The 26,025-nt window shown below is 41.8% G+C and overlaps 1 protein-coding gene across 5 annotated transcripts in view; it reads right to left on the minus strand.

Annotated features, from left to right (window-relative positions):
- Positions 1 to 6,311: 6,311 nt before the first annotated feature.
- Positions 6,312 to 26,025, minus strand: part of mipol1 (mirror-image polydactyly 1) — a 442,941-nt gene continuing 423,227 nt past the window's right edge. For all 5 annotated transcript variants that reach the window (XM_070879088.1, XM_070879089.1, XM_070879087.1 and 2 more), the window contains one exon: positions 6,312 to 8,047. In XM_070879088.1, the coding sequence (XP_070735189.1) occupies positions 7,981 to 8,047 (67 nt within the window). In that variant the 3' untranslated portion in view covers positions 6,312 to 7,980. The remainder of the gene's footprint in view (positions 8,048 to 26,025) is intronic.

Raw genomic sequence — 26,025 nt, forward strand, 5'->3', positions numbered from 1 at the left:
AGTCTGAATTTTCAATAGGCAAATATATCAATCGTAGTTAACTTTAGAGCTACAATGTCGATTAATGGACACTCAGCCCTGTAGTTTTTTCAAGATAAATCTTCCAGTTTTAAGGACGGAACAACAATAATCAAGGCAGCTGTGAGCGAGGGCACTTGGTCTTCTCCTGACATTTAGCATTTTGCTCCATCCCACAAGCTTCTTGGGTCCAATCTTGTTCTTTTTTCCCCCTTTGTGACTTCTAATCCACCAGACTGGGGCCAAGAGCTTTTCAATGCGAACTTTGGACAGGACAAACAACGTCTCCTGACCTCTGACAGGAACTGGATTTAACAATCACTACCTGGGTAAAGAATGTCTCGCTGTCAGATGAAAATATACTGAACTGGAAGCCGAAACCAGTATTAATTAAAAGAAAAAAGGCCCATTTTCACATAACTGGTCTTTATTTCAGAAGGAGCCCACCGTTTACTTTGAACTGCTATCATGTTTCACATTTCCTTGCAAATTTCCGCATAACCGAAAATCTAAATTTCTGCAGATACTGAACCCCGTCGTGAACAATTTTCCCACCAGGATTTGTACAGCTAGTTATGATTTTACTTCTCACTTCTTTGCGCGGATAACCTGGGAATAATACATCGTGTTTTTTGTTAAGTGTGTTTTCGCTCCTGAATTGTTAACAGTATGACTTTCAACCTGGAAATAATTTACAATCAGATCAAAACAGAGAAATATATACACAAACTGCTAGTGTTAAAAAGATCTGAGGATTAGTACCACTTGCTAACCACGTGTAATACTTGACTTTTGGCTGTGGCACTTTTAAAATTGTATAGTGTGCTGCACAGGTTCAGTGCAGCTGGTTAGCAAACGCCGTGCCCAATACAGCATCGAAAAATTGTGATTTCACACTGACCTGTTTATCATTACTGATCATACTAAATGGCGGTGTTCCAGACAAATATCAAACTTTGTGTATTGTTATGGTTCCAGCTCTTCTATTATTGTTCGTATTTAGATTCGCAATTGCTTAGTTGAAATAATCAAACTGAACTTAAATTACTGATTTTAATTGAAAATGCGCTGATTATTTACGATGCAGAAGTGAAATGTGTTACTGACAGAAAAGAGCAAGTTTGTGAATATTCTTGTTTTGCCGTTGCACAAGTCAACAAAAATATTGGCGAGCATTAACTGACAAAATACGAAACTATCTTATAAACAAATAATGATAATTCGACTACTTTCTGTTTCTTTTCTTTGTAATACCGGATTTCAAATATTTTAAAATTCCATTGGATTGTACTGATCGGGTACATGTGGATCTCAATTTTTTGAGGCTTCGCAACAAATAAATGTTTGTCATAAAGGTATTTTAAAGATCGTCGTTATATCGATACTGACTATTTTGCTTTCCGAATGTATTTATATTTAGGTTGTGCTAGGTTAAATGCTACGCGCGCTGCGTCCAGTCTATTTCAGGAGAGAAACAAGGTGCAATTATTTAAATTGTTTTGCAAATAGTAAACTCACAATCTTTAAACAATTAACTGTCACGATGCATTTATTGAGAAACAACAATCAAAAACGTATAGTTTTGTCAATAACATTTTAATGTCGAACCAATCCAAAGCATCTTTTGTAACATTCCCTCACAAAGGTACATCAAAGTCAATTTCCATGTGATCTGTTATAACAACCGTGGCTTCTTGTCCATGTTTGCTTGTTATGGGCACTTTCCCTTCCCCTCAATATAAAGAAAAAGCAATACATCACCCTTCTTGACTCTAGAGACCTTCCCCAGTGTCTCATTTGGTGCAACAGCAGATATGAAAGAGCCAGGCCGAGCTATTATTAGTCCCTTTTTAACAGTGCCCTAACTTCACTTTCCATTTTGAGTTGGGATTGCACTCTGGACACTTTTTTCCCCTGAGAATTAGCATTTAGCTCCACGCCAGTGTAGTCAGCGAGCAGAAGTAATTAGATCGAAGGGTCTGTATTAAAAGCTGACATATGTTATCAGCAGGCAAAGCACCGACGCAAAGGACGATGAAGACTTTCGAGCTACTTGTTGCTCCCGTTATGAGGTTGTTCTCATATGTCCATCAAAAGCCCCGACTCTTTCTTGTGCCGTATGGGCAAAAATTTCGACAACAATGCTTGAACTCTTTCATTTCAAAGCAGCTATCAGTGTGGCTGCTCGGCGAGTTTTGTGTTCTCTTTCTTCTCGTTTTAAACCCACTACAGCCAAAGACGTGTTAATACCTTTTGATAGGGATTGAATTCATTATCTCCAATAACACAATTGTGCTTGGCCAACGAAAAGAGCAAAGCAATACTCTTCAGAGCAGAAAGGGGCAAAAAGAGGTGGGAGAAGTGGAGAGAAGATCTCTATCGAAATCTGCCTGGGGAGCAGCTGCTCTTTTATCAGAGGTTTTATAGACAGTTTTACAAGAGCATCGCAAAAATATGAACGATCGATTTAACTTTCTTTTGCCGTCTGGAGCAAAAAATCCCCTCGAAAATAAAATGCAGCTGCCGAATATAGATGAAGCAGCGATTGAGATGTTATGCAAGTGCATCTGTTTCGGGGACCCAGTTGACAAGTTGCTGTAAACCAGCATTAAAACCGATCATGAGATGGGAAGATAATGGTGTCATGTTACAATAACCGCAAGTCTGAGCCAAACAATGCAGCCAAATCAACACCTTGAATATTATTGAATGTAATCGCAATTAGCGACATAACGACAATTATAATCTATTCAAGGCCTCTCACCTTCTTCCTGGATGTTTGATTCTAAACTCGGATTAGTTGTAACTAGGTGATGATCCAAAGCTATCCGTTCAAATGGCGGACGTACCTTTCGCCCTCAATAGAAATTATTTTACAAGGATTGTCCATATCCCTCAATGGACACTAGTAGCACAGCTAAGAGCACAGAGTCAAAGAGGGTATTCTATTTTGCACTTTGGATAATACGGGTAACGAGGACTTTTAAAGTAGACACACTGCACGAGACTCGAGATATTGACCCCTACATAAGACATTATTTGTACAATAAATGGGTGTGATATTGCTAACGTGTTTCGGACTTTTTCTGGACTTTAGTTGGTGTTGGTGCAGTAGCAGGTGTTGGTTGCTGGCTGCAGCGGGAGTGTATAAAACACAACAGGCGTAAAAGATTTACTGTCGTTATAGCAACCGGATCAGCCACGCTTTCTCAGATCGCATTCATCTTTTCTGTCCTCGTAACACGTTTTTAATTAAACCGTATAAAAAGTTGTTTTGTAGTCTTGTCGACATCTTTTCGGTTTCAAAATGGTTAATCAGGCTTCATCGTCTTTTGTTGGATGAGCAAGCGTGTAACATAATCTGTTGCATTTCCAACAACTGAGGCGTTATCACTTCATCAGAGCTTCCCATCTAGTTATTATTTTGAAATAATTTGCTCACAGTGTCATAATTGACAAAGAACGTTACATTTAGCCGACACGTACATTTTAAAGAGAGAAAGATTCGCTCCCCCTTCAGATGGTCACTTTTCTTTTGATGTTGGCCTGAACAGCTGAGACAATGTATTTATTTGACAGCATAGGATTATCGACAACAGAAAACGACTTAGGCTCGAAAACATCCAGTGCGGACTCTTTGGAATTAGAGAAAGGACACCCAGGTTGTGCCATCTCCAGGGTTACGGTTGGAGGTGGATTCTACAAGATCTAATCGTGTTCTTTATTGCAGGGGAGGGGCTCTCAGCAGCCAGGCCCTGTCAGAACTAAAACTTACACCCTCACATCTAAGGGGGGATCCAATAAAACCATCACCAGTGTTCACACATCATCGATTGTCTCACAAACTACACATTACAGTTATCTGGCCGAGACTGAAATAGACTGCACTTAATATTTACAAAGGGGGCAAATCATTTTCATGTCACTGTAGCAGCAACTAAAACTGTCAAAAGTCAAAGCTACTTAGAATGCGTTCTGAATGACAAAAAGTTGCTTTTAATATATACGCTATAATTTCTCAGATTGATAGTAAATAACAGCAGCTCCGATCTACTTTATAATTGAGATGAATAGTTTGTAGAACGAGTTGCTAAGCAACTTACATGAGCAAATTTTCAGAAACATCAAATGGAATTTAAATTTTATTTATTTGAGGAAGGGGTCACTTTTAGGAGTTCATTCAACAGGGTGCGATGTTATGCAGTTGGGCAACTCCTGACAGACCGGGTACAAGTTGCTCGTCTTCAAGCTGACATGGTTATTTTTTAATGATAATATACACGATGTTCTTACAAATGCAATAACATGGTAGATATACTAAAAATAAATCCAGAGACTTCCCAAATCTGCTTCATCAAGAGCCTCCTGCGATTTCCTTCCTTATCGCAGTTCTCGGATATCCCAGAAAAGTGAGTCAATTTGGCAAAATCTCATTTTAGTAAAAGTCGGAGAGGGATCTTTTAGATCTTTCCACAGGTCTGGATCTGGAAATTATTTATTTGCTCATATGCAGAATGGATTGGATAACCGTTCACACACATAAAGGTGAAGTCAAACATAGAATATTTGGTAAATGTTCACTATATACTTTAATGGAAAAAATAAAACTGCTTTGTAGGAGAGAATTCTGAATATTGTCCAGTTTACTACTATCTCAACAGGAACGTTGACGAGATCACGAATACCACGAAAAGTCCTAGATAGGAAATTTCAGGCAAGAACTGATTTTCACTACTTGCTCAAAGCCTACTATAAACATCAGTTTGTAATATTTCTGATCCTGTCTTCAGAAATTTCCCTTAAAATTTATATTAAAAGTAAAACCTTATTAGATTTTCGGGACTGAATTACATTTTTTTTTACTTTAGTGGATCCAAAGTCACAATTCACTTCTGTCCTTGGACTAAAGGAACTCAAATCTGGTTATGGAATTTTTACATAACTCACCTATCTACTGGTGGAAGGCATGTATGACTCACGTTTTAACAACTCATTCTTCCATATTATATACACACTGTACACACATATATGGTGTCCAACTTGGTCTTTTAGATTTATTTTCATTTTTTCTGTCCTATTCTGTGCCATCAACATCACCTCGCTACCCCGCCCCCCCCCCCCCCCCCCACAAACCGCTTACACATAATTCAACGGTTTTAGGGACCTCTCTCTCTTCCCCCCGCCACCGCCCCCCCCCCCCGCCGCCGCACCCACCACCGTTTCAGCCGTATTCCATTCGTGTTTACTATGTTTCTACTTCTGGAACGATGTCAAAACTACTTTTCATTGCTCTCTTCCCTCCTTCAAAAGACGTCTAAAAACCTAACTCATGGACCCTGCTGTCAGCCTCCGCTTTATTTTCCCCGTCTTACTTGGCTTGCTCCTCTTCTCCCTTGTAAAACGCCCTGAGACGATTTGCGTTAGGGCGGCTATGTAAATACAAGTTATTGTTGTAGTCAGGTAACCATAATTCTGTCCAAAGATATTAATAGAACAAGAAAGTTTAGATTTAGATCTCGCAAGGATTTTTTTTTTGCAATATCGTCCACTAAAAGCTTTTAAAAAAAAACTTGCTCAGAGATATACGCAAGGAAAAACAGGCAAGTTATCAAGAGGTCCTTTTCTACTCCTCCCCGCCTCTAAATATTTCTGGTTATTAGCGATTTTAATCATATTTATAAACGGATTACATTCAAATTGAAAATTACATTGAACGAAAATTGTTGCGTTTGATGTGACATAAAATGTAATGTAATTTCCAAATAAACCTAGATAATTTTAAATTAGGAAATCATATTTCGCCTTTGAGTTGACAAGAAACTAGGTATTCGACTTTCAGGCACTGCCCTGTCTTTATGCGTTTTATTAAAGATTCATTTACTGATTCAATAACATTTTATAAAACATACGTCAATGCTGAATCATTTATTCGACAGGGCATCTGTATGACTTTTTTGCGCGTGGAGTTATTTAAGCAAAATAATTTTCTATGCTCGTTTAATGTAGACGGCTGGTTCCTTAATCACGTTTGCATCTAGTGGTACATAACTAATGCCCTATAAACCAAAAAGCAATGTTAAAATCTTTCAGATAACAAATTACCTCAAGTGATAATAACCAACCCCCATGGAAACATGAATGTTAAATTAGTCCCTTCTCATCTCCAGCCGAGTCAGTAAATCTCCACATATAAGATCATTCCATATTTTTGCCTATGCCCGCCCCTTTTCAATTAGAATCGTAGCGACGAACCTGCATAGGATTCATATTAAACACAACTGCACCTCTGCACTTTTTAACATTTCACATTTGATATTTCTCTTTTGCTTTCCTTGTAATCTTTTATTAGCATTGTAATTCAAGGTGCTGACAATTTAAAAAGTTCGTGTCTTCACATAATTAGAATACTTACAATGCAGCCCAATTCATAGATGGTACAAATACAAATTTGAATATACCGCATGCATTTGAATAGGTTAGCACACGTTAATTATACTCCGATTTTAGCCATTAAAATAGCATCGTTTTATTACATTTTGTAAGTAGTAAAACTGTCACACATTTTAGGAACAGGAGAGTTTACATGTACGGGTTATCGATTGTTTGGCATCAAATTGAACATTAACAGATTTCGATATTGCTACAATAGCACCAATTACCAACGCCAGCTTCCTACTCAAACTGATACGAGTAGTCCCTATTCTCTATTGTATTTTTTTTGGGGGGGAGTTAAGTCACTTTCAAATACATGCACCATAGACTCTACCATATAACTTTTCACAAGTGAATTTATTCCTTGAGGAGTGTTAAATAAGAGATCAAAAACAGAGATAGAAGACTGAACTCGTATTGAAAAAGCTCACAATTCACCCCCATTCCCCCCAAAAGTCAAAATGTACTCAACATTAGCAAATTTACACAGCTCTTTGTTTCACTGCTCATCATCATAAGCAGTCCCTCATATCGAGGATGACTTGCTTCCACGCCAAAAAGGGATGAGTTCACAGGTGCTTCAATGAAGGACCTAATATTCCAGGTCGCGAACTACATGTTGAAGGGTGGAAGATGCCTGTGCGTGGATTTTTTTAATGTGCGGTGACCGTTGCACACCAGCCACCACATGGGCTTGACAGAGCGAGGTCTTGGTCCAGTGGCAAGGATTAACCAAGACGACTGTAGACCTGCTCTGTTGCACGGAAGTCTCTCCGGGGCCCAGATCACGTTGCTCCACGATCACTCGCCACTCCTGCGCCCCAGTCTCGCCGCTCCTGCTGTACCTGCCCACGCTCCAATCAGCGAGCTATGCACTACAGTGGATTAGATATAAATTCTGAACAAATTAAAAATATGAAGGCTAGGACAAAGAACTAACATTGTAGTTTCGAATAATGCTACTGGTACTCTGTACTAAACTACCAAAAAGATAAATATGAGCAAAAGAAGCCTCAAGTCCAGATGTACATCATGTTAAAACAAAGCTAAGCATAAAGGAACTACAAACATCAACTCAACATACAACGCCCTTTTTTAGGTTCAAGTGTAAAAATATAATTTGGTTAATGTCCTGCAGAAGAGGTGTTTTCTAGCTGGTACGCAAGTGAACAATATCATGAATTTTCATTGGATTTAAGTTGGCATTGCTGGTAAGAAGGTAATACTTCTAAATTATTTTAATTAAATATGCATGAAAAATATGAAACTATGGAGACGCATCTTACAAATTTATGGTAAAATCTGTGCATCTGAAAGTGTCTTATGTGCATGCCTACAGTTTTGTCAATAGAGAATACTTTCAACTTTCCAGACGTTAAAAAATTAGATTTTGATATTTTTTGGAATGTTATTTCAGTGTACTGGTTACAACAACTGTTTGCCAAGACCAGGCTTTTTTTTTATTTGTATAGTGATGAATAGAATGCCTGGTCACCAGATGTGACTACATCTCCAGACTCCACTACTCAATCAGGTCACCGTCCTGATGTTCCCTGTTCCAACCTTCTTCCTCAGGACGTCCACCAGCCGTTCCAACCTGCAGGAAGAAAAGAGGAACGAGTATTAGGAATTCACAGGCTGAAAGAGGCAGTGTTTGCACTGTAGAAAAGCTTGCCTGGTGGTCATTAGAAAACAAAGATGTACTGTGCAACACAGACAGTGGTACAGGATGCTGACACATCGCAAGATTTTGTTTTCTGAGATCTTTGCCATTCTCTGAACAGGAGATGAACTAGTAAGCTCCCCTATTAGAATGCCCATTGAATATTTTCTATAGTATGATTTTTTTTGTACTTGATTTAAGTAGTATTTTGTAAAAGCTTACCAATCTCAAAAAGCATATATAAAAATAAAACTGTTGGCAAACTTCATGCTAAATTTTAGATTTCAATGTTTAGCTGCTGGATCCTCAATTATTTCTTTAAAAATAAATCCAGATTTTATTACAAAGCATTACAATTTTTTAGGCAATAGCCACTGTCAGACAGACTCTTACGTATGGTAGTAGCAAAGCAAATCAAATGTCAATATTCAAGTCAGATATCTTGGCTAAAGCTTCATGCAACAGCGTGGATATCTTGTAGGCTGCATGCGAATTTCCTGAGGGCAGTGTTCAGTGATGTGCTCCAGGCTCTGATTAGGAGCTCCACAGTCACACAATGGGGATGCTTTAATCTTCCATATATGGAGAAGTTGGCAGCATCTACCGTGACCGGTTCTGAGGCGATTGATTGTTGCCCACTGTTTGTGAGGATGGTTTGATCCTTCAGGCTGTACTGTGGGGTCCTCTATAAGGCATTCATTCAGTACATCGCAGTTCTTCCAAGGATTTCACCATCGGTCATCAAGGCTGAGGGGAGATCGCTGAAGGGCTTCAGTGACAGACCAAAGTGGCATTCTAGGTTTGAGACGGGTTGGTGGTAGGTTGTTCAAGTCAGCCTGGATCGGCATGTCTTTGCTGGTGTAGCGGTTGTATTCTCCAGAGATTGCATATTCGTGGGCTAGATGTGGTGGTGCTATATTTGCAATAATGGTGCCAATAAAAGCATACCGGTGATAATTCTCATAGTAGATTTCAACTGGACATCAACGGATTTGACATGTGGACTTGATAGCCGGGAAGCAGTACTCCGCTGTAGAGTACAGCAGGGCGAGTGCTGCCATACGGAGGGTTTGAGTGTCTGCTCCCAATGTGGATCCGACGAGTTTCTGGATCAAGTTGACCCTACTCTTTTGTTTCTTCCCAAGGTTCTGGAGATGTTTTCTATATGAGAGTGCGATCGAGCATGACACCTAAACAGGAGTTTTTTTTTGGCATGTTTTACCTCTGCGCCCCAAAAGGAGACTTTCAAAACTTGATTTGCTTGATGGGTGTTGAGGTGGATGTTGAAGTGACGGTCTTTTTGCGGGTTTGGCCAGATTCGCCATCAGCAGAAATAGGCCGCCATCCTCTGTAAATCACTTGTCAAGGTCTCCTCGGTAATGGACAGATTCACATTTTGTGTGGACAAGGCAATGTTATCAGTGTATATGAACCTGCGGGACTCTGTTTCGCGTAGGTCACTGGTGTAAACGTTGAATAACATGGGTGCCAGGATAGAACCCTGTGGGAGTCCGTTCAATGTCCTATATCTGCTTTTCTGGGTGCCAGTATACACACGGAAGCGTTGGTTGCTAATGCAATGTTGGAGTTCTTGAACTCGGTGAGATGTGAAAGGTGGAGGAGCCTTGTGGAGAAGACTAACTTTACTCACTCTAGCAGGAAAGCATGGGCTCTGCCCCATCAACTTGGCGGGGCAAATCCCGCCTATAAACATAGGACAACTATCAGAGTGGATGCCATTGCATCACACTTCATACAAACATCAAAGGCTCGAGCTGACTAAGAATTTTGATGCCAGCTGAAGTGGCAGCTTTCAACAAGCTTGATGGCAGCACCAAGATTATTAACAATGTCTGATTCATTCACCATGGATGAACTAGCCCTGTTGACAACCAAATCTGGAAAAGCTGCTGGTTCAAATGGTGTTTACCCGGAATTCTTAAAAACACTTGGATCTAAAGCAAAGAGATGGCTGACATCATTCTTCTCCAAGGTACTGGAAAATGGTAAAAGTCCATATATTTGGAGGGAGGCCAAAATAATTGCCCTCCTGAAGCAGGGGAAGAATGTTTGTGAGGCCTCCAGCTACTACCCGAATCCTTTACTTTGCACCTGTTATAAAGTGCTGGAGAGGCTACTACTCCATAATCTAGCCCCCCCACCATCGAACCAACTATCCCTAAGGAGCAAGCGGGCTTCTGGAGCGATCATAACTGCTGCGACCAAGTGGTAGCTTTAATAACCCATATCGAAGCAGACTTTGCACGCCAGCTCAAGACCACTGTGGAACTCCCGGACATATGGAAGCATGGAGTGCTTTCTGGTTTTTCTCTGCAAAACAATGATCCATCTTTTCAACTCCATGCTTAGCAAGACAGACTGATTTGACTGCATTTAAATAATTGAAGTTTATTTGGAACATCTTAATGGTATTTTTCATTTCTGTGATACCGAACATGTGTACAGTTAAATATTTTTGTTTATATCAACAACATGTATTTATATAGCGCTTTTAACAAAGTGAAACATTTCACAAGAGTATTAAGTGATAAACATTTGACACCGAGGCTCGGAAGTAGAAATTAGCGCAGGTGATCAAAAGCTGGTCAAAGAGGTAGGTTTTAAGGAGTGTCTTGAAGGAGGAAAGAGAATTAGAGAGGCGGAGAGATTTAGGCAGGGAGTTCCAGAGCTTGAGGCCTAGGCAACAGAAAGCACGGCCACCAATAGTTGAGTGATTATAATGAGGGATACTCAGGAGGGCAGAATTAGAGGAGCGCAGACATCTCGGGGGGGTTGTGGAGCTGGAGATTACAGAGATAGGAGGGATGAAGCCATGGAGGGATTTGAAAATAAGGATGAGAATTTTGAAATCGAGGCGTGGCTTAACCGGAAGTCAATGTAGGTCAGTGAGCACAGGGGTGATGGGTGAGCGGGACTTGGTGTGAGTTAGGACACAGGCAGCAGAGTTTTGGATCACCTATAGTTTATGTAGGGTAGACTGTGGGAGGCCAGCCAGGAATGCGTTGGAATAGTCAAGTCTAGAGGCAACAAAGGCGTAGATGAGGGCTTCAGCAGTGGTGAGCTGAGGCAAGGACAGAGACTGGCGATGTTACATAGAAAATAGGTGCAGGAGTAGGCCATTAGGCCCTTCGAGCCAGTACCGCCATTCAATGAGTTCATGGCTGAACATGCAACTTCAGTACCCCATTCCTGCTTTCTCGCCATACCCCTTGATCCCCCTATTAGTAAGGACTACATCTAACTCCTTTTTGAATATATTTAGTGAATTGGCCTCAACAACTTTCTGTGGTTGAGAATTCCACAGGTTCACCACTCTCTGGGTGAAGAAGTTTCTCCTTATCTCGGTCCTAAATGGCTTACCCCTTATCCGTAGACTGTGACCCCTGGTTCTGGACTTCCACAATATTGGGAACATTCTTCCTGCATCTAGCCTATCTAAACCCGTCAGAATTTTAAAGATTTATATGAGATCCCCTCTCATTCTTCTGAATTCCAGTGAATACAAGCCCAGTTGATCCAGTCTTTCTTGATATGTCAGTCCCGCCATCCCGGGAATCAGTCTGGTGATCCTTCGCTGCACTCCCTCAATAGCAAGAATGTCCTTCCTCAAGTTAGGAGACCAAAACTGTACACAATACTCCAGGTGTGGCCTCACCAAGGTCCTGTACAACCGTAGTAACACCTCCCTGCCCCTGTACTCAAATCCCCTCGCTATGAAGGCCAACATGCCATTTGCTTTCTTAACTGCCTGCTGTACCTGCATGCCAACCTTCAATGACTGATGTACCATGACACCCAGGGCTCGTTGCACCTCCCCTTTTCCTAATCTTTCACCATTCAGATAATAGTCTGTCTCTCTGTTTTTACCACCAAAGTGGATAACCTCACATTTATCCACATTATACTTCATCTGCCATGCATTTGCCCACTCACCTAACCTATCCAAATCACTCTGCAGCCTCATAACATCCTCCTCGCAGCTCACACTGCCACCCAACTTAGTGTCACCCGCAAATTTGGAGATACTACATTTAATCCCCTCGTCTAAATCATCAATGTACAATGTAAACAGCTAGGGCCCCAATAGTCACTGCTTGCCATTCTGAAAAGTACCCATTTACTCCTACTCTTTGCTTCCTGTCTGCCAACCAGTTCTCAATCCACGTCAGCACACTACCCCCAATCTCATGTGCTTTAACTTTGCACATTAATTTCTTGTGTGGGACCTTGTCGAAAGCCTTCTGAAAGTCCAAATATACCACATCAACTGCTTCTCCCTTGTCCACTCTACTGGAAACATCCTCAAAAAATTCCAGAAGATTTGTCAAGCATGATTTCCCTTTCACAAATCCATGCTGATTTGGACCTATCATGTCACCTCTTTCCAAATGCGCTGCTATGACATCCTTAATAATTGATTCCATCATTTTACCCACTACCGATGTCAGGTTGACCGGTCTATAATTCCCTGTTATCTCTCTCCCTCCTTTTTTAAAAAGTAGGGTTACATTGGCTACCCTCCACTCCCTGGAACTGATCTAGAGTCTATGGAATGTTGGAAAATGACTGTCAATGCATCGCTATTTCCAAGGCCACCTCCTTAAGTACTCTGGGATGCAGACCATCAGGCCCTGGGGATTTATCGGCCTTCAATCCCATCAATTTCCCCAACACAATTTCCCGACTAATAAGGATTTCCCTCAGTTCCTCCTTCTTATTAGACCCTCTGACCCCTTTTATATCCGGAAGGTTGTTTGTGTCCTCCTCAGTGAATACCGAACCAAAGCACTTGTTCAATTGGTCTGCCATTTCTTTGTTCCTCGTTATGACTTCCCCTGATTATGACTGCAGGGGACCTACGTTTGTCTTTACTAACCTTTTTCTCTTTACATATCTATAGAAGCTTTTGCAGTCCGTCTTAATGTTCTCTGCAAGCTTCCTCTCGTACTCTATTTTCCCTGCCCTAATCAAACCCTTTGTCCTCCTCTGCTGAGCTCTAAATTTCTCCCAGTCCCCGGGTTCGCTGCTATTTCTGGCCAATTTGTGTGCCACTTCCTTGGCTTTAATATTATCCCTGATTTCCCTTGATAGCCACGATTGAGTCACCTTCCCTTTTTTATTTTTATGGCAGACAGGGATGTACAATTGTTGTAGTTCATCCATGCGGTCTCTAAATGTCTGTCATTGCCTATCCACTATCAACCCCTTAAGTATCATTCGCCAATCTATCCTAGCCAGGTCACGCCTCATACCTTCAAAGTTACCCTTCTTTAAGTTCTGGACCATGGTCTCTGAATTAACTGTTTCATTCTCCATCCTAATGTAGAATTCCACCATATTATGGTCACTCTTCCCCAACGAGACTGCTAATTAATCCTCTCTCATTACACAACACCCAGTCTAAGATGGCCTCCCCCTTAGTTGGTTCGTCGACATATTGGTCTAGAAAACCATCCCTTATGCACTCCAGGAGATCCTCCTCCACTGTATTGTTTCCAGTTTGGTTAGCCCAATCTATATGCATATTAAAGTCACCCGTGATAACTGCTGCACCTTTATTGCATGCACCCCTAATTTCCTGTTTGATGCCCTCCCCAACATCACTACTACTGTTTGGAGGTCTGTACACAATTCCCACTAACGTTTTTTGCCCTTTGCTGTTCTGCAGCTCTACCCATATAGATTCCACATCATCCAAGCTAATGTCCTTCCTAACTATTGCATTAATCTCCTCTTTAACCAGCAATGCTACCCCACTTCCTTTTCCTTTTATTCTATCCTTCCTGAATGTTGAATACCCATGGATGTTGAGTTCCCAGCCCTGATCATCCTGGAGCCACGTCTCTGTAATCCCAATCACGTCATATCTGTTGACATCTATTTGCACATTTAATTCATCCACCTTATTACGGATACTCCTTGCATTAAGACACAGAGCCTTCAGGCTTGTCTTTTTAACACACCTTGTCCCTTTATAATTTTGCTGTAATGTGGCCCTACGGAAGTGGAAATAAGCGGTCTTAGTTATGCTGCGGATATGTGGTCAAAAGCTAATTTCAGGGTCAAATATGACACCAAGGTTGTTAACAGTCTGGTTCAGCCTCAGACAGGAATTGAGGGAGAGGGATGGAGTCAGTGGCTAGGGAACAGAGTTTGTGGCGGGGACGGAAAACAATGGCTTCGGTCTTCCCAATATTCAATGAGAAAATTTCTGCTCATCCTGAACTGGATGTCAGACAAGTAGTTTGACAATTTAGAGACCATGGAGAGGTCGAGAGACGTGGTAATGAGCGTACATGTGGAAACTGACTGTGCGTTTCCGAATGATGTCGCCAAGGGGCAACATGTAGATGAGAAATAGGAGGAGGCCAAGGATGGATCCTTGGAGGACACCAGAGGTAACGATGTGGGGGCAGGAAGAGAAGCCGTTGCAGGTGATTCTCTGGCTACGATGAGATAGATAAGAATGGAACCATGCAAATGCAGTGCCACCCAGCTGGACGACAGTGGAGAGCTGTTGGAGAAGGATAGAGTGGTCAACCGTCTCAAAGGCTGCAGACAAGTCAAGAAGGATGAGGAGGGATCATTTGCTTTTGTCACAATCACAAGGATGTCATTTGTGACTTTGAGGAGAGCTGTTTTGGTACTGTGGTAGGTGCGGAAACCAGATTTGAGGAATTCAAACAAGGGAGTAAAGGGCTATGGGGAGCGGGCAGGGAAGTGGAGCTGCGTCCATGATCAGATCAGCCATGATCTTATTGACTGGTGCAGCAGGCTCGAGGGGCCAAATGGCCTACTCCTGCTCCAAATCTTATGTTCTTATGAATTGCGGGAAAGATGGACACAGATTTGGGAGGCGACAACACATTCAAGGATTTTGGAGAGGAAAGGGAGGTTGGAGATGGGGCGGTAGTTTGCAAGGATGGAGGGATCGAGGGTTGTTTTTTTGAGGAGAAGGGTGATGATGGCAGATTTTTGAGGGAGACGAGGACAGTACCTGAGGAGAGCGACTTTTAACAATGCCAGCTAACATGGGAGCCAGAAAAGGCAGTTGGGTGGTCAAGGGAGCAGGAAGTGGATCTCATGGACAGGATGAGTTCAGAAAGGTCATGAGGGGAGATTGGAGATAAACTGGAGAAAGATTTGAGGTCAGGGCTATGGCAGGGGTCTTTCTTAGAGGAAGTTTGGCTCGTTGGGCTATAGGAAGAAGAGGAAGAGGTAGAGGTAGCTGAACGGATGGTCTCAATCTTAGAGATAAAGAAGTCCATGAGCTCTTCACACTTATTGCCGGAGGTGAGGGTGGGGACTGGGGAGAGGGGTTTAAAAAGATGGTTAGCAGTGGAGAATAGAAGCCAGGGTTTGTCTTTACATTCCAGAATGATTCTGGAATAGTGAGCGATTTTGGCAAACGAGAGCAGGACCCAATAGTGCTTTATGTGGTCCAGTCAGATCTGACGGTGAAGGGCTAAACCAGTTGTTCACCATATTCGTTCAAATCTATGTCCCTTGGACTTCAGGGAGCGAAGATCAGGGCTGTATTAGGGGGAAAGGCCAGGGTCAGCGAGAGTAATTGTTTTAACAGGGACTAGGGCATCAAAGGTGGTGGTGAGGGTGTGATTGAGCAGATCGGTAGCTTCAGAGATGTCACGGTGAATGGAAGGCCAAAGGCTGGACAGTTGGTTAGGCGTTGATAAGTGCAGTTGTAAAAGAGCCGGGAGAGAGTTTCTTCCGGGCGGACACAGAAGGAAGTAGGGTTGGGGTGGGGGGGGGGGGGGGGGTGGTTGTGGTGGTGGTGCAAGGGGGATGTGGGTGGAGAGCGATATGAGGAAGTGGTCAGAGATAGCCTTATCTGCGATTGACACGATGGGAGTAGCAAGGCCATGAGGTGGCAAGGTCAAGGGGCTGGCTGTGAATATGGGTTGGGGAGTTTACATGGAGGGAGAGATTAAGGGAGGACAGGAGGCTAATGAACTCAGAGAAGAGAGAGGATGGTGAATTGAGATGGAGGTTGAAATCACTGAGGACGAGAAGTCATTCAGTGCAGAGGCAGAGGGAGGAAAGTAATGAAGAAATATCGGTAATAACATTTTTCACCGCCATGTGCCAGTAGGAAAAATAGAAAAATAGGTGGGAAAATAAGCTGTGAGGAGGACACAAAGAGGCTTGCTGTACCCCACTAGTTACAGCCTGCCAACCCGAAAATGACCCTTTTTACTACTCTGTTTTCTGTCTGTTAACCAATCCTCAGTCCATGCTGGTATATTACCCCAATCCCATGAGCCCTAATTTTGTGTAATAACCTCCTGTGTGGCTTTTTATCAAATGCTTTCTGAAAATCCAAATACACTACATCCGCTGGCTCTCCCTTATCTTGTCTGCTGGTTACAACCTCAAAAAACTCAACAAATTTGTCAAATACTTTCCCTTTCATAAATCCGTGTTAACATCCAGGTTAGGAAAGCAAATGGTATGTTAGTCTTTATTACAAAAATATTGGGAGTATAAGAGTAAAGGGGCCAAAATTCAGAGCCGCCATAAAACTGGCGGACCTACCTTTTTCTTGACGTTTTTTTCCACCGGGATCGATGAGACGGCCTTTCCGTTGATTTTCGGCAGTTGGAATTTTTTTTACGTTGGACCGGAAGGCTCAAGGGGCTAGATGGCCTACTCCTGTTCCTAATTCTTATGGAAGTGCGGCGGTAAGGCAGGCGAAAGTTGGGGCGGGATCGGGACTCCGCCGATGACACTCAGCGGCAAAGTGGTGGTGACGTCACAGCGCATGTGTGTCACCACGCTCGCGCTGCCAGGCTGCACACAGTGAGGAGAAGGTGCACCGACACAGAAAGCTGTCGGGGGCACCCTGTGGCGGAGGAATGATTTTTTTCCAGTGAATTTGGGTTGGTGTATTCTGCAGGTGCGGGAGAGCGATGGTGCGCATTTTAATAACGCGCTTGCAGCGGTCATCAGCAGCAGGGCGGAATTGGGGACAGGCCGAAAAATCCCATACCTGAATTGGGTTGGGGCGGCCATTGGACTGCAATGCGGCGGCCACTTGTTTCTACCGCATGGCCGCTGCTAAACGGGCCTTATACAGACCCTGAATTTCGGCCCCAAGAAGTCTTATTGCAATTATATAGGGCCTTGACGAGACCACAGCAGGAGTATTGTGTACAGTTTTGGTCTCCTTACCTGAGGAAGGATATACCTGCCTTAGAGGGAGTGCAACAAAAGTTCACTGGAGTGATTCCTGGGATGGGGGGATTGTCCTACGAGCAGAGATTGAGTAGCCTAGCCTACATTCGCTGGAGTTTATAAGAATAAGAGGTGAACGCATTGAAACATAAAATTCTTACAGGGCTTGATCGGGTAGATGCTAGGAGGATGTTTCACCTGGCTGGGGAGTCTAGAACTAGGGGTTACAGTCTCAGAATAAGGGGTTGGCCATTTAGGACTGAGATGAGAAATTTCTTCACCCAAATGGTTGTGAATCTTTGGAGTTCTCTAACCCAGAGGGTTGTGGATGCTCAGTCGTTGAGTATACTCAAGACAGTGATTAATAGATTTTTGAATACTAACAGAACCAAGGAATATGGGAATAGTGTGGGAAGGTGGAGTTGAGGAATGACAGAGCAGGTTCGAAGGGCTGAATGGTCTACTCCTGCTCCTATTTCTTATGTTCTTATGGACCTAATGCTATTGCCAAATTGCAATGCCAGCTGTATGCCTAAAGCTATCACAGTCTACACTGTACAGCATTTTAGAGAAACTCTGACCTGTGTGTTCATTTACAGTTTGCCTAAAACTCTTAGATGGAAGATGAAAGTTTGTACATTACTGCACATCTATATTGATTTATCAGTTACACTTGTGCATACAGGCTGCACCAAAAGGCCATCTCAAGTACCAGTAACATAACATCTTGTCGCTGAATACTTTCAACAAGTCAGTCACAAAGCTGACCAATGCAAGATTAATGATGCAATATGACTACTTCATGAATAGGAAAGGCTAATATTTAATGAGATATGTAAAAAATGGACACACCTAATTTTCACAACATAAAATTGAAACTACAGTTTGCAAACAATTTATATGTTAATTTGTTTTGACTTTGGTCAACAAATAAGAGAAAGTACTTTTTTTTTTCAAATGGAAACCATCCCTCCAAAATAAAATTAATTTCCTCTAGATTCAGCTTTTGGGGAGACCAGCTGTAGCTTTAAAGTTCACATTAGAATTCATGAAAAGAACTCTGTCCTCATTGCCAAGTTTTTCTCTTCCAGCAATTTTACATTCTCCTCAGCTTCCATCAATGAAGCAACTTTCTGCACCAATGTGTTAAATTCCGTGCTCCTAATGGTTTCTTTTGCCAGCTACATCACATAAGGAGTACTTGGTTCCAAACACATTTTTCTCACAGCTGTGTTAGAAAGAGTGTCAGAACTTCCTCTTACAACCCACATAATCTCTCATGGATTTCAAGGCTGAGGGGTCAGTTCACATTGAGGTGTAATTATTTCATATTCATTCGTATTCTCAAGCTGCATTGCTTAGTCTCATTGTGACGGATTAAGGCCTGCCAGTTACTAACGAGTGTTTACATCCCTCACAAAGAATACACACCAAGTATTCCATTATTCTGAAATAATATGAAACTAATGAATAAAATTAAGTTGAAATAACTAAACAGGTTTCACGTTAATTATATTAGTTCCTATTTTGTTAAAAGATATCTGAAGAAAACTAACACTAATGTGAAAGAATGGACTTTTGAAATAAATTGCTTATATTCCTTTTTTGGCATTTTAATTTTAAACAAACTTCAAAAATCTTACTTGAATGGAATATAGCACTTATTTATATTCTTATATCTAAGATTTGAGTGTGAAATAGTTTTTCTTTTGGATAAAATAGGCAAATATTTCTACATCGCAGTGGTAAAATGAATACTTTCCAGCCTTTTCATGAGAGTTTTTGCACTAGTTGTTAGATTAATAACCAAACACTATTGAGTCTCAATAGGATAAGTTGTTCATTTAATTATATACATGTATGTATTATGCTATCCGCCTGAGTTGGAAGGGTTGGTTATGGGTTCAAACTCCATTTTAGGAATATATTTTCTAATCTGGCTTGACACTCCAGTGCAGTATTGAAGGATGCTGCCCTTCATATGAGATATTAAACAGAGGCCATGTCTGCTTGTTCAGGTGGATGTTAAAGATATTGTAACATTTATCGAGAAGAGCAGAGTTCTCCCATATCCTGAACAAGATTCCTTCTTTTAACCAACGCAATATAAAAAAAAATCAGAGTTACTGGCCATCCCTTTCATTGTTGTTTGTGGGATCTTGATGTGATCAAATTGGCTGTCACATTTACTGATATAACAGTTGCTGCACTTCAAAAAGTAAGTTGTGTGAATTGGTTTAACACATTTCTCAGAGAGGTGAAGCAAGTTTTTCTCCAGGGTGGAAGTTATTTTATACAACTAGATACCCTTTATGCTAAAGTGTGTCTTACACTAAGAGTTCATTGACCTCAAATACAATGGGCTGAATTTTAACAGCCAAAAACGGGTGGGTTGGGGTCGTGGCAGCCAACTTGCACACAGTGGTGAGATAATGACCAGTTAATCTGTTTTCAATGATTTTGGTTGAGGTACACTGAGAATTAGCCTGGGACAGGATGCGAGTAGCAGAGTTTTGATTATATTGGAGTTTGTGTAGAGTTAATCTCAGGAGGCTAGTGAGAAAGTTGTGGGAGAAGACAAGTGTGGAGCTAACAACACAGATAAGAGTTTCAGTGTTGCTAGTGTAATGTGTGATATTGGGGAGGTAGGAGTAAACAATCTTGGTGATGGGTAGGATATTGGATTTGGTGATCAGCTGAGAGGCAAATAGAATAGGTTTATCCTGAGTGAGCAGCTAAGAAAATTTGATATTCGTTGTGGGATAGACATGAAGTTTTTGGTTGGCATCAAATACCATGGTGGAGATACTACAGTACAGACATGACATCAGGGCTGGAATGAGAGAAGGGCATGAAAGTTGGTCAGGGACGGGGAAAGGACAGGGTATTAAAACATCATAGCTGTGGTAAGGGAACAGCAGGATGGGTGGTCAGGGCCACGTAAATAGGCGTAATCTTGAAATTAAAGTCACTTGAGCTTCTCACACTTGGCAGTGAAGATAAAAAGAGAAGGAAAATGGGGTCAGAGGAAGTGGTTTGTTGAGAAGAATCAGGAAATACTGTTGCCCTCCAGGATGATGCTGGAGATGCAGTCGGATTTGGCTGTGGGAAAAGAGATACGGTATTGCTCAACTTGATCCAGCACACCCTGGGTTGGGGAGGCGGGGGGGGGCGGGGGGGAAAGAGAGCTGGCCAGTCATGTGCCAGATGCACTCAAGGCTGCAGAGCTCAGGCTTGAGGGTGTGAATGTGGGATTGTACCGGAGAACGGCAAGAATGGGAGACCATGAGCGACCTGGTAGAGACAACAGGAAAACCAAGAAAGTTGTTGATCAGGTCAACAGAGGTGGTTGGGAGTTAGTGGGAGTGGAGTTTTCTCCAGGGACAGATGGTGAGGATAGTGGGGTTGAAGATGTGCAGGGAGATGTGGATGGTTAGGAAGATGAGGAAGTGATTAGATATGGCCTTGTCAATGATCAAAGTGTAAAAATGAAACAAAATATAAACTTTTTACATTAGCTGCTTTTAACTCTAATGTGTTGGGTTAAGTTCTGGTTTTAAGAAAACAATAAAAAGCCACTCAATTTTCCTGAAAACAACACACACACACACACACTGGGCCGTAATTTGTTGCCCCTAGAAGAATAATCTTCTTGACAGATCGCACGTGGAGAGTTGGTCTATTTGCCCAACTTCTGCCCAGCGATGGCCCATGAAATTCTTACGCCTGGTAAAAGCGTAAGACTTTTAAAGAACAGAAAAATATTTTTTTTCAGTAATTTATATATTAAGGCAAGTTAATTTTTAGCCCCTTTAAAATACAGAAATTTATTTTTCAAAAAAATTAAATTTTTTGTTTAAAATATTTAATTAAATGTCATTTTGATTAATTTTAAATGTGTGACTTTTTAAAATTTATTTGACATATACATGTATTTTTGGGGATATTCCTATTCATACTTATGGAAGTTCCGTACATACGGAATCCCCATAAGTATGAATGGGGATCCCCTTCTTTCATTGGTTAGGCCGGTCCATGTGATCCCAGGGGAGCTTGTGAACCGCATGTGCCCCTGGGATACGTGGGCCTTTTCGCAGGCCTATGTGTAGAGGGCCAGGAACGCAAGTCTTCGAACCTCCAGAACGATCAGGTAAGTTCGTAGATTTTTTTGCTGGTCGGAGGCATCCGCTCGCGCGAAGCCTCCGATTGCAAATTCAGGGCCATTAGAATAATTTGCAGTCAGTGTTGAAGTTAAGCTGCTCACTGCTAACTGGAGGGGATGGGTCCACAGCGCAGCCAGTGTCGGAGCAGTGAATGACTGACCGTAACTTCAGGATTCCCGTATTTAGATGTGCATGCACTAAATCCTGATGTTGCACTCAGTTACAGAGGGGTAATGACGGCGAACGCCGACATTTCGCCGTCATTACCCACTACAAAATCCGGGCCTTTGTCCTTTGCTATGACTGTGGCCATCTTGTAATGATCCTGTTGCCAGGATACTTATCACAATAACTGAAGTCAATCCGCTGCAGCAAAACTGAACAATTTTGTAAAGTCTTTGAGTATAATACCATTGCTTTATCTAAAAGCAGTAGAAACTTCTCTGTCTTTCCAGCACCCATGCCTATCCACCCCACCTAATTCAACCAGCAAACAGATCAAGCAGCTGAGTTCGTAGAAAGTCTGTTTGCTCTGTGCTAAGAACTCTTGTGACCCTTACAGATTCAACTAGCATCGTGGGGAGAACTGCAGAGGGTATGCTTAATCATCAACAACACTGCAGTAATGCTCCAAATTCTAAACTTATTTTATTGCGGCTTATGCCCCGACTGTCCATAGACTTCAAATATTACACAAATAAAAAAAAGAAATACATATGTATGACATTGAAGCAAAGGCACACTATTGCTGCAAAACTCCCTAGGCACCCCTGCAAGATTACAGCACTGGTCTTCCTAGCTCTAAGCTGCAGGCGTGATTATGAATAGGAATTTTCAGACTTCATGCCACTTATGCCAATAGCACTCATGTATCATCTAATGGACTGTGGATAATCAATACTGAAGACTAATACCAAACCCTTCTGTCAGTTCCCTGATTCATTGTAAATACTTGTTACACATTCTATTAATTGTTTTCCAGAGCAGATTGTTAAACGACAGCAAACAGTGGAACAACTTAGAGAAAAAAGAGAGATATATTTGTCAACTGTCACAAAATTTCACAATTTGAAAGTTTACCAAACAGTTCCTTAATTTACTACAAACATTGACAAGTATTATTTGTAGTACTTGGTGAATGAAAAAAGTAAGAATTTGTGTTGCAAGTTATACACGTGATTTTAAAATGTGATGTAGGTTTTAAAAAATATATAATTTCAAAGAGATATTGCTTCAAAATTTTAGTTTTATGTTACATCTTGGGGCTGGTGTTATGCTGGTATTTAAAGCACGCTGGTGCCAAAAGAGCAGTAGAAATATGCCAGCATTGGCTGTTATTGGCGCAAAATTGGCAAAACATTTCTTTTCATCTTGTGCTGATCGCAGTTATACTGCTGCTGTTGTCAAATTTATAACTGAAAAAAAAATGTTTCTTTAAAACTTAGGGCTCAATTTTGCCCACTAGAGATTTCTGGCCGATTTTGGTCACTGTCCCGGGTCTTCTAGCTGCTGGCGTGGCGTGGCGACTGGGTCTGTTGGCGGAGCCAGCGTCCTGCGCTGGAAACAGTGCCGGGACGCTGGACATGCGCAGTAGGATTGGGATTGCCGTGATCGCGCATGCGCAGTAGAATCGGGTCAGCCTCCCAATTCTTTGCCGCCTTTCTGCCCAGCCCAGCCTCTCTTTCCACCCTTCTCTTCAGCCTCCTAATATTTTGCCGCGTTTCTGCCCAGCCCAACCCAGCCTCTCCCTCCACCTTCTCTTCAGCCTCCCGATACTTTGCTGCATCTCTGCCCAGCCCAGCCAGCCCAGCCCAGCCTCTTTCCCCCCACCCCCCCTCCCCTCCCCTTCAGCCTCCCGATGCATCTTTGCCAGTCACCCCTTTCCCAGGCCAAATGGCCTCCCATACAGGCCGGCCCAGTTCAATTCAAGGTAGGATTTACTACAATTATTTATTTGTTATTCAATTGTTTACCTGAGTTCTTTATTTTTATTGAGTTACTTCAACTTTTATTTGCAATGTTTGGTGCTTGGTGCTTGGATGCAGGTCCTTACTTACTTACCTGCACCGATTTCTTAACTGCCCGCAAGGTATTTCAGAGCTGGCCACATACGCTAACCTAAGTGGATTTGGAGTAACTTTTAGCTGGCCAGAATTGCTTAAATGGCCAAAACTGGCATAAGTGGCTGGGAACGCCCCCTTTTGAAGAAAAAAACCTGAACTAAAAAAAATCGTACCTAACTGAGTTACTCTGGAGCAAGTTGATTGGGGAAAATGGCGTTTTTTCAACTTGCGCCAGAAAAACCAACTTACTCCAAAAAAATTGGAGCAAGTCATGGCCAAAATTGGGCCCTTTGAGAATACAGTTGGCAGACTGACCATGAGCATAAGCAGACTATTTTGGCCTTAAGAAGAAGTTAGAATTCGAACAAAATATTTTCATGAATTTGAAACATGAAAAGAATATTTCCCAGAATTTTTGCTAGAGGGGATAATACTAATTTGCTATTCAATTTTTATAGTACAAATAACATTCCATAAGATTTTGAAGTTATGGCAAAGATACTTGGTAAGTTAAGGGGACATGGAACAAACACATCTCATAGGCCACACAATATGGACTGGAATTTCCGCTGAATTAGGCCCATTTTGGAGCAGTAAATAAAGTAAAATGGGTTGGAGGCCATCGCTTCAAATCCATGGCTAAAGATTTGCACCTGAATTATCCTCCAAAAAAGTGCCAGTACTCTTTTTAAGATCTGATGGGAGCTCGATCCGCCAAAAGTGAGAAGGTTGTGGGTCCAAGCCCCATTCCAGGACTTAATTTAGGCCAACAGTTCAGTATAATATTAAGAGATTAAGGGGGTACTGCATTGGTAGAGATGCCATCTTTTGGATGAGATGTTAAACCAAGATACCGTCTGCCTGCTCAGGTTGAGTTAAAAAAGCAGAGGCCTTATCACGGTGTCCTAGCTAACATTATCCTTCAACCAGCACTATTAAAATTGATTAACTGGTTATTTATCTCACTGCTAATTGTGAGATCTTATTGTACACATCTTGTTGTTTTGGGACATTCTGAGGAAGTGAAAGACACTAGATAAATGCAAGATGGTTCCCACATCTGCTGACGAACAGAACAGTGCATCTCTTCTCGTTAGGTGTACCGACCTCCAAAGATGACTCACGTTCTGTGAGACTGAATTCTCAGGGATTCCCAGCATAGGAAGTTCCTCCTCTGACCCCAATCCCTCCACACCACTGGTCTTGTAACGTATAGGCGGTGTCTCTGCATCTTACATCTGAGCTTTTACTCTGCCTTGCAAGACCTGTTTTCTGGTTCTTGTGCCAGACGTCCTCTGGAGTTATGGCAGTAGACGAATGAAAGGGCTGAGGAAATTTGGTTCCTGCATTTGCAGCAATTGCTAGCTTTACTAATCACTTTGAAATGCCAAAGCAACAAACACACTTCTTCTGTACTAACCCTCAACATAAACTTGACCCTTGAAACAGTCACTCACTTTTTATGTGGCCAAAGCTATCACAAAGACTCTTGAAGGCTTTAGACTGAGGAAAATCAGCCTCATAAGATGCAAAATCCTCTGATGATATATTGAAACAAACAACATTTATAGCCCAACTATATTATATTAAGTTGCCAATTACATATAATGTTTGAACTGAATCCAGAACAAGAGGGTATCATCTTAAAATTAGAGCTAGATCATTTAGGAGTGAAATCAGGAAGTATTTTTTAATACAAAGGATAGTGGGAAAGCTGGAACTCATCCACCAAAATGCTGGTTCAATTGAAATTTTCAAGCCTGAGACTGATACTTTTTTGTTAGGTAAGGGTACCAAGAGATATAAATCAAAGGAGGCGGATAAATGCAATTGAAGTGCAGATCAGCCACGATTTGATTGAATGGCGAAACAAGCTCGAGTGGCTGTTCCTATGTTACAAAGTGCTTATAGCACAGAAACAGGCCATTCGGCCCAACAGGTCCATGCGGTGTTTATGTTCCACACGACCCTCCTCCCACCCCTCTTCTTCATATCCTTCTGTACCTTTCTCCCTCATCTGCTTATCTAGCTTCCCCTTGTGATAGAGAATTCAAACAGGCTGCATTTAGACAGACTGTGAAAATTCACAGACCCCCAAGTCAAGGCTGCTACGTGCAGTTCAGCATGTTGCATTAAGTCATCAATCAACTTGACATTTTAGGACTTTGGGTAGCGAGCCAATTAAAAGGTTAAAAAACTATTAATTGAGCCAATAAGGTCAAAGAAGGCGAGTTCTTTTCTGTAAATTGATCCAGGTATAAGTACAGCCATTTTGACCATGTGGTCTCAGAAGGACAAAGACCTGGCTTAAAGCCAAGAGCTTGTTACTGCTGTCTGCCAAAATAAAGAAATTAAAACTACAATCGGAGTTCGTATTTCAATGGAAATTAAGAGATCTAACACCTTGAATGCATCTTTGCTATTCTGTGGTAGCAAGTTCCACATTCTAACCACTCTCTAGGTAAAGAAGTTT

This window comes from Pristiophorus japonicus, chromosome 4, assembly GCF_044704955.1.
Source record: "Pristiophorus japonicus isolate sPriJap1 chromosome 4, sPriJap1.hap1, whole genome shotgun sequence".
NCBI lineage: Eukaryota > Metazoa > Chordata > Chondrichthyes > Pristiophoridae > Pristiophorus > Pristiophorus japonicus.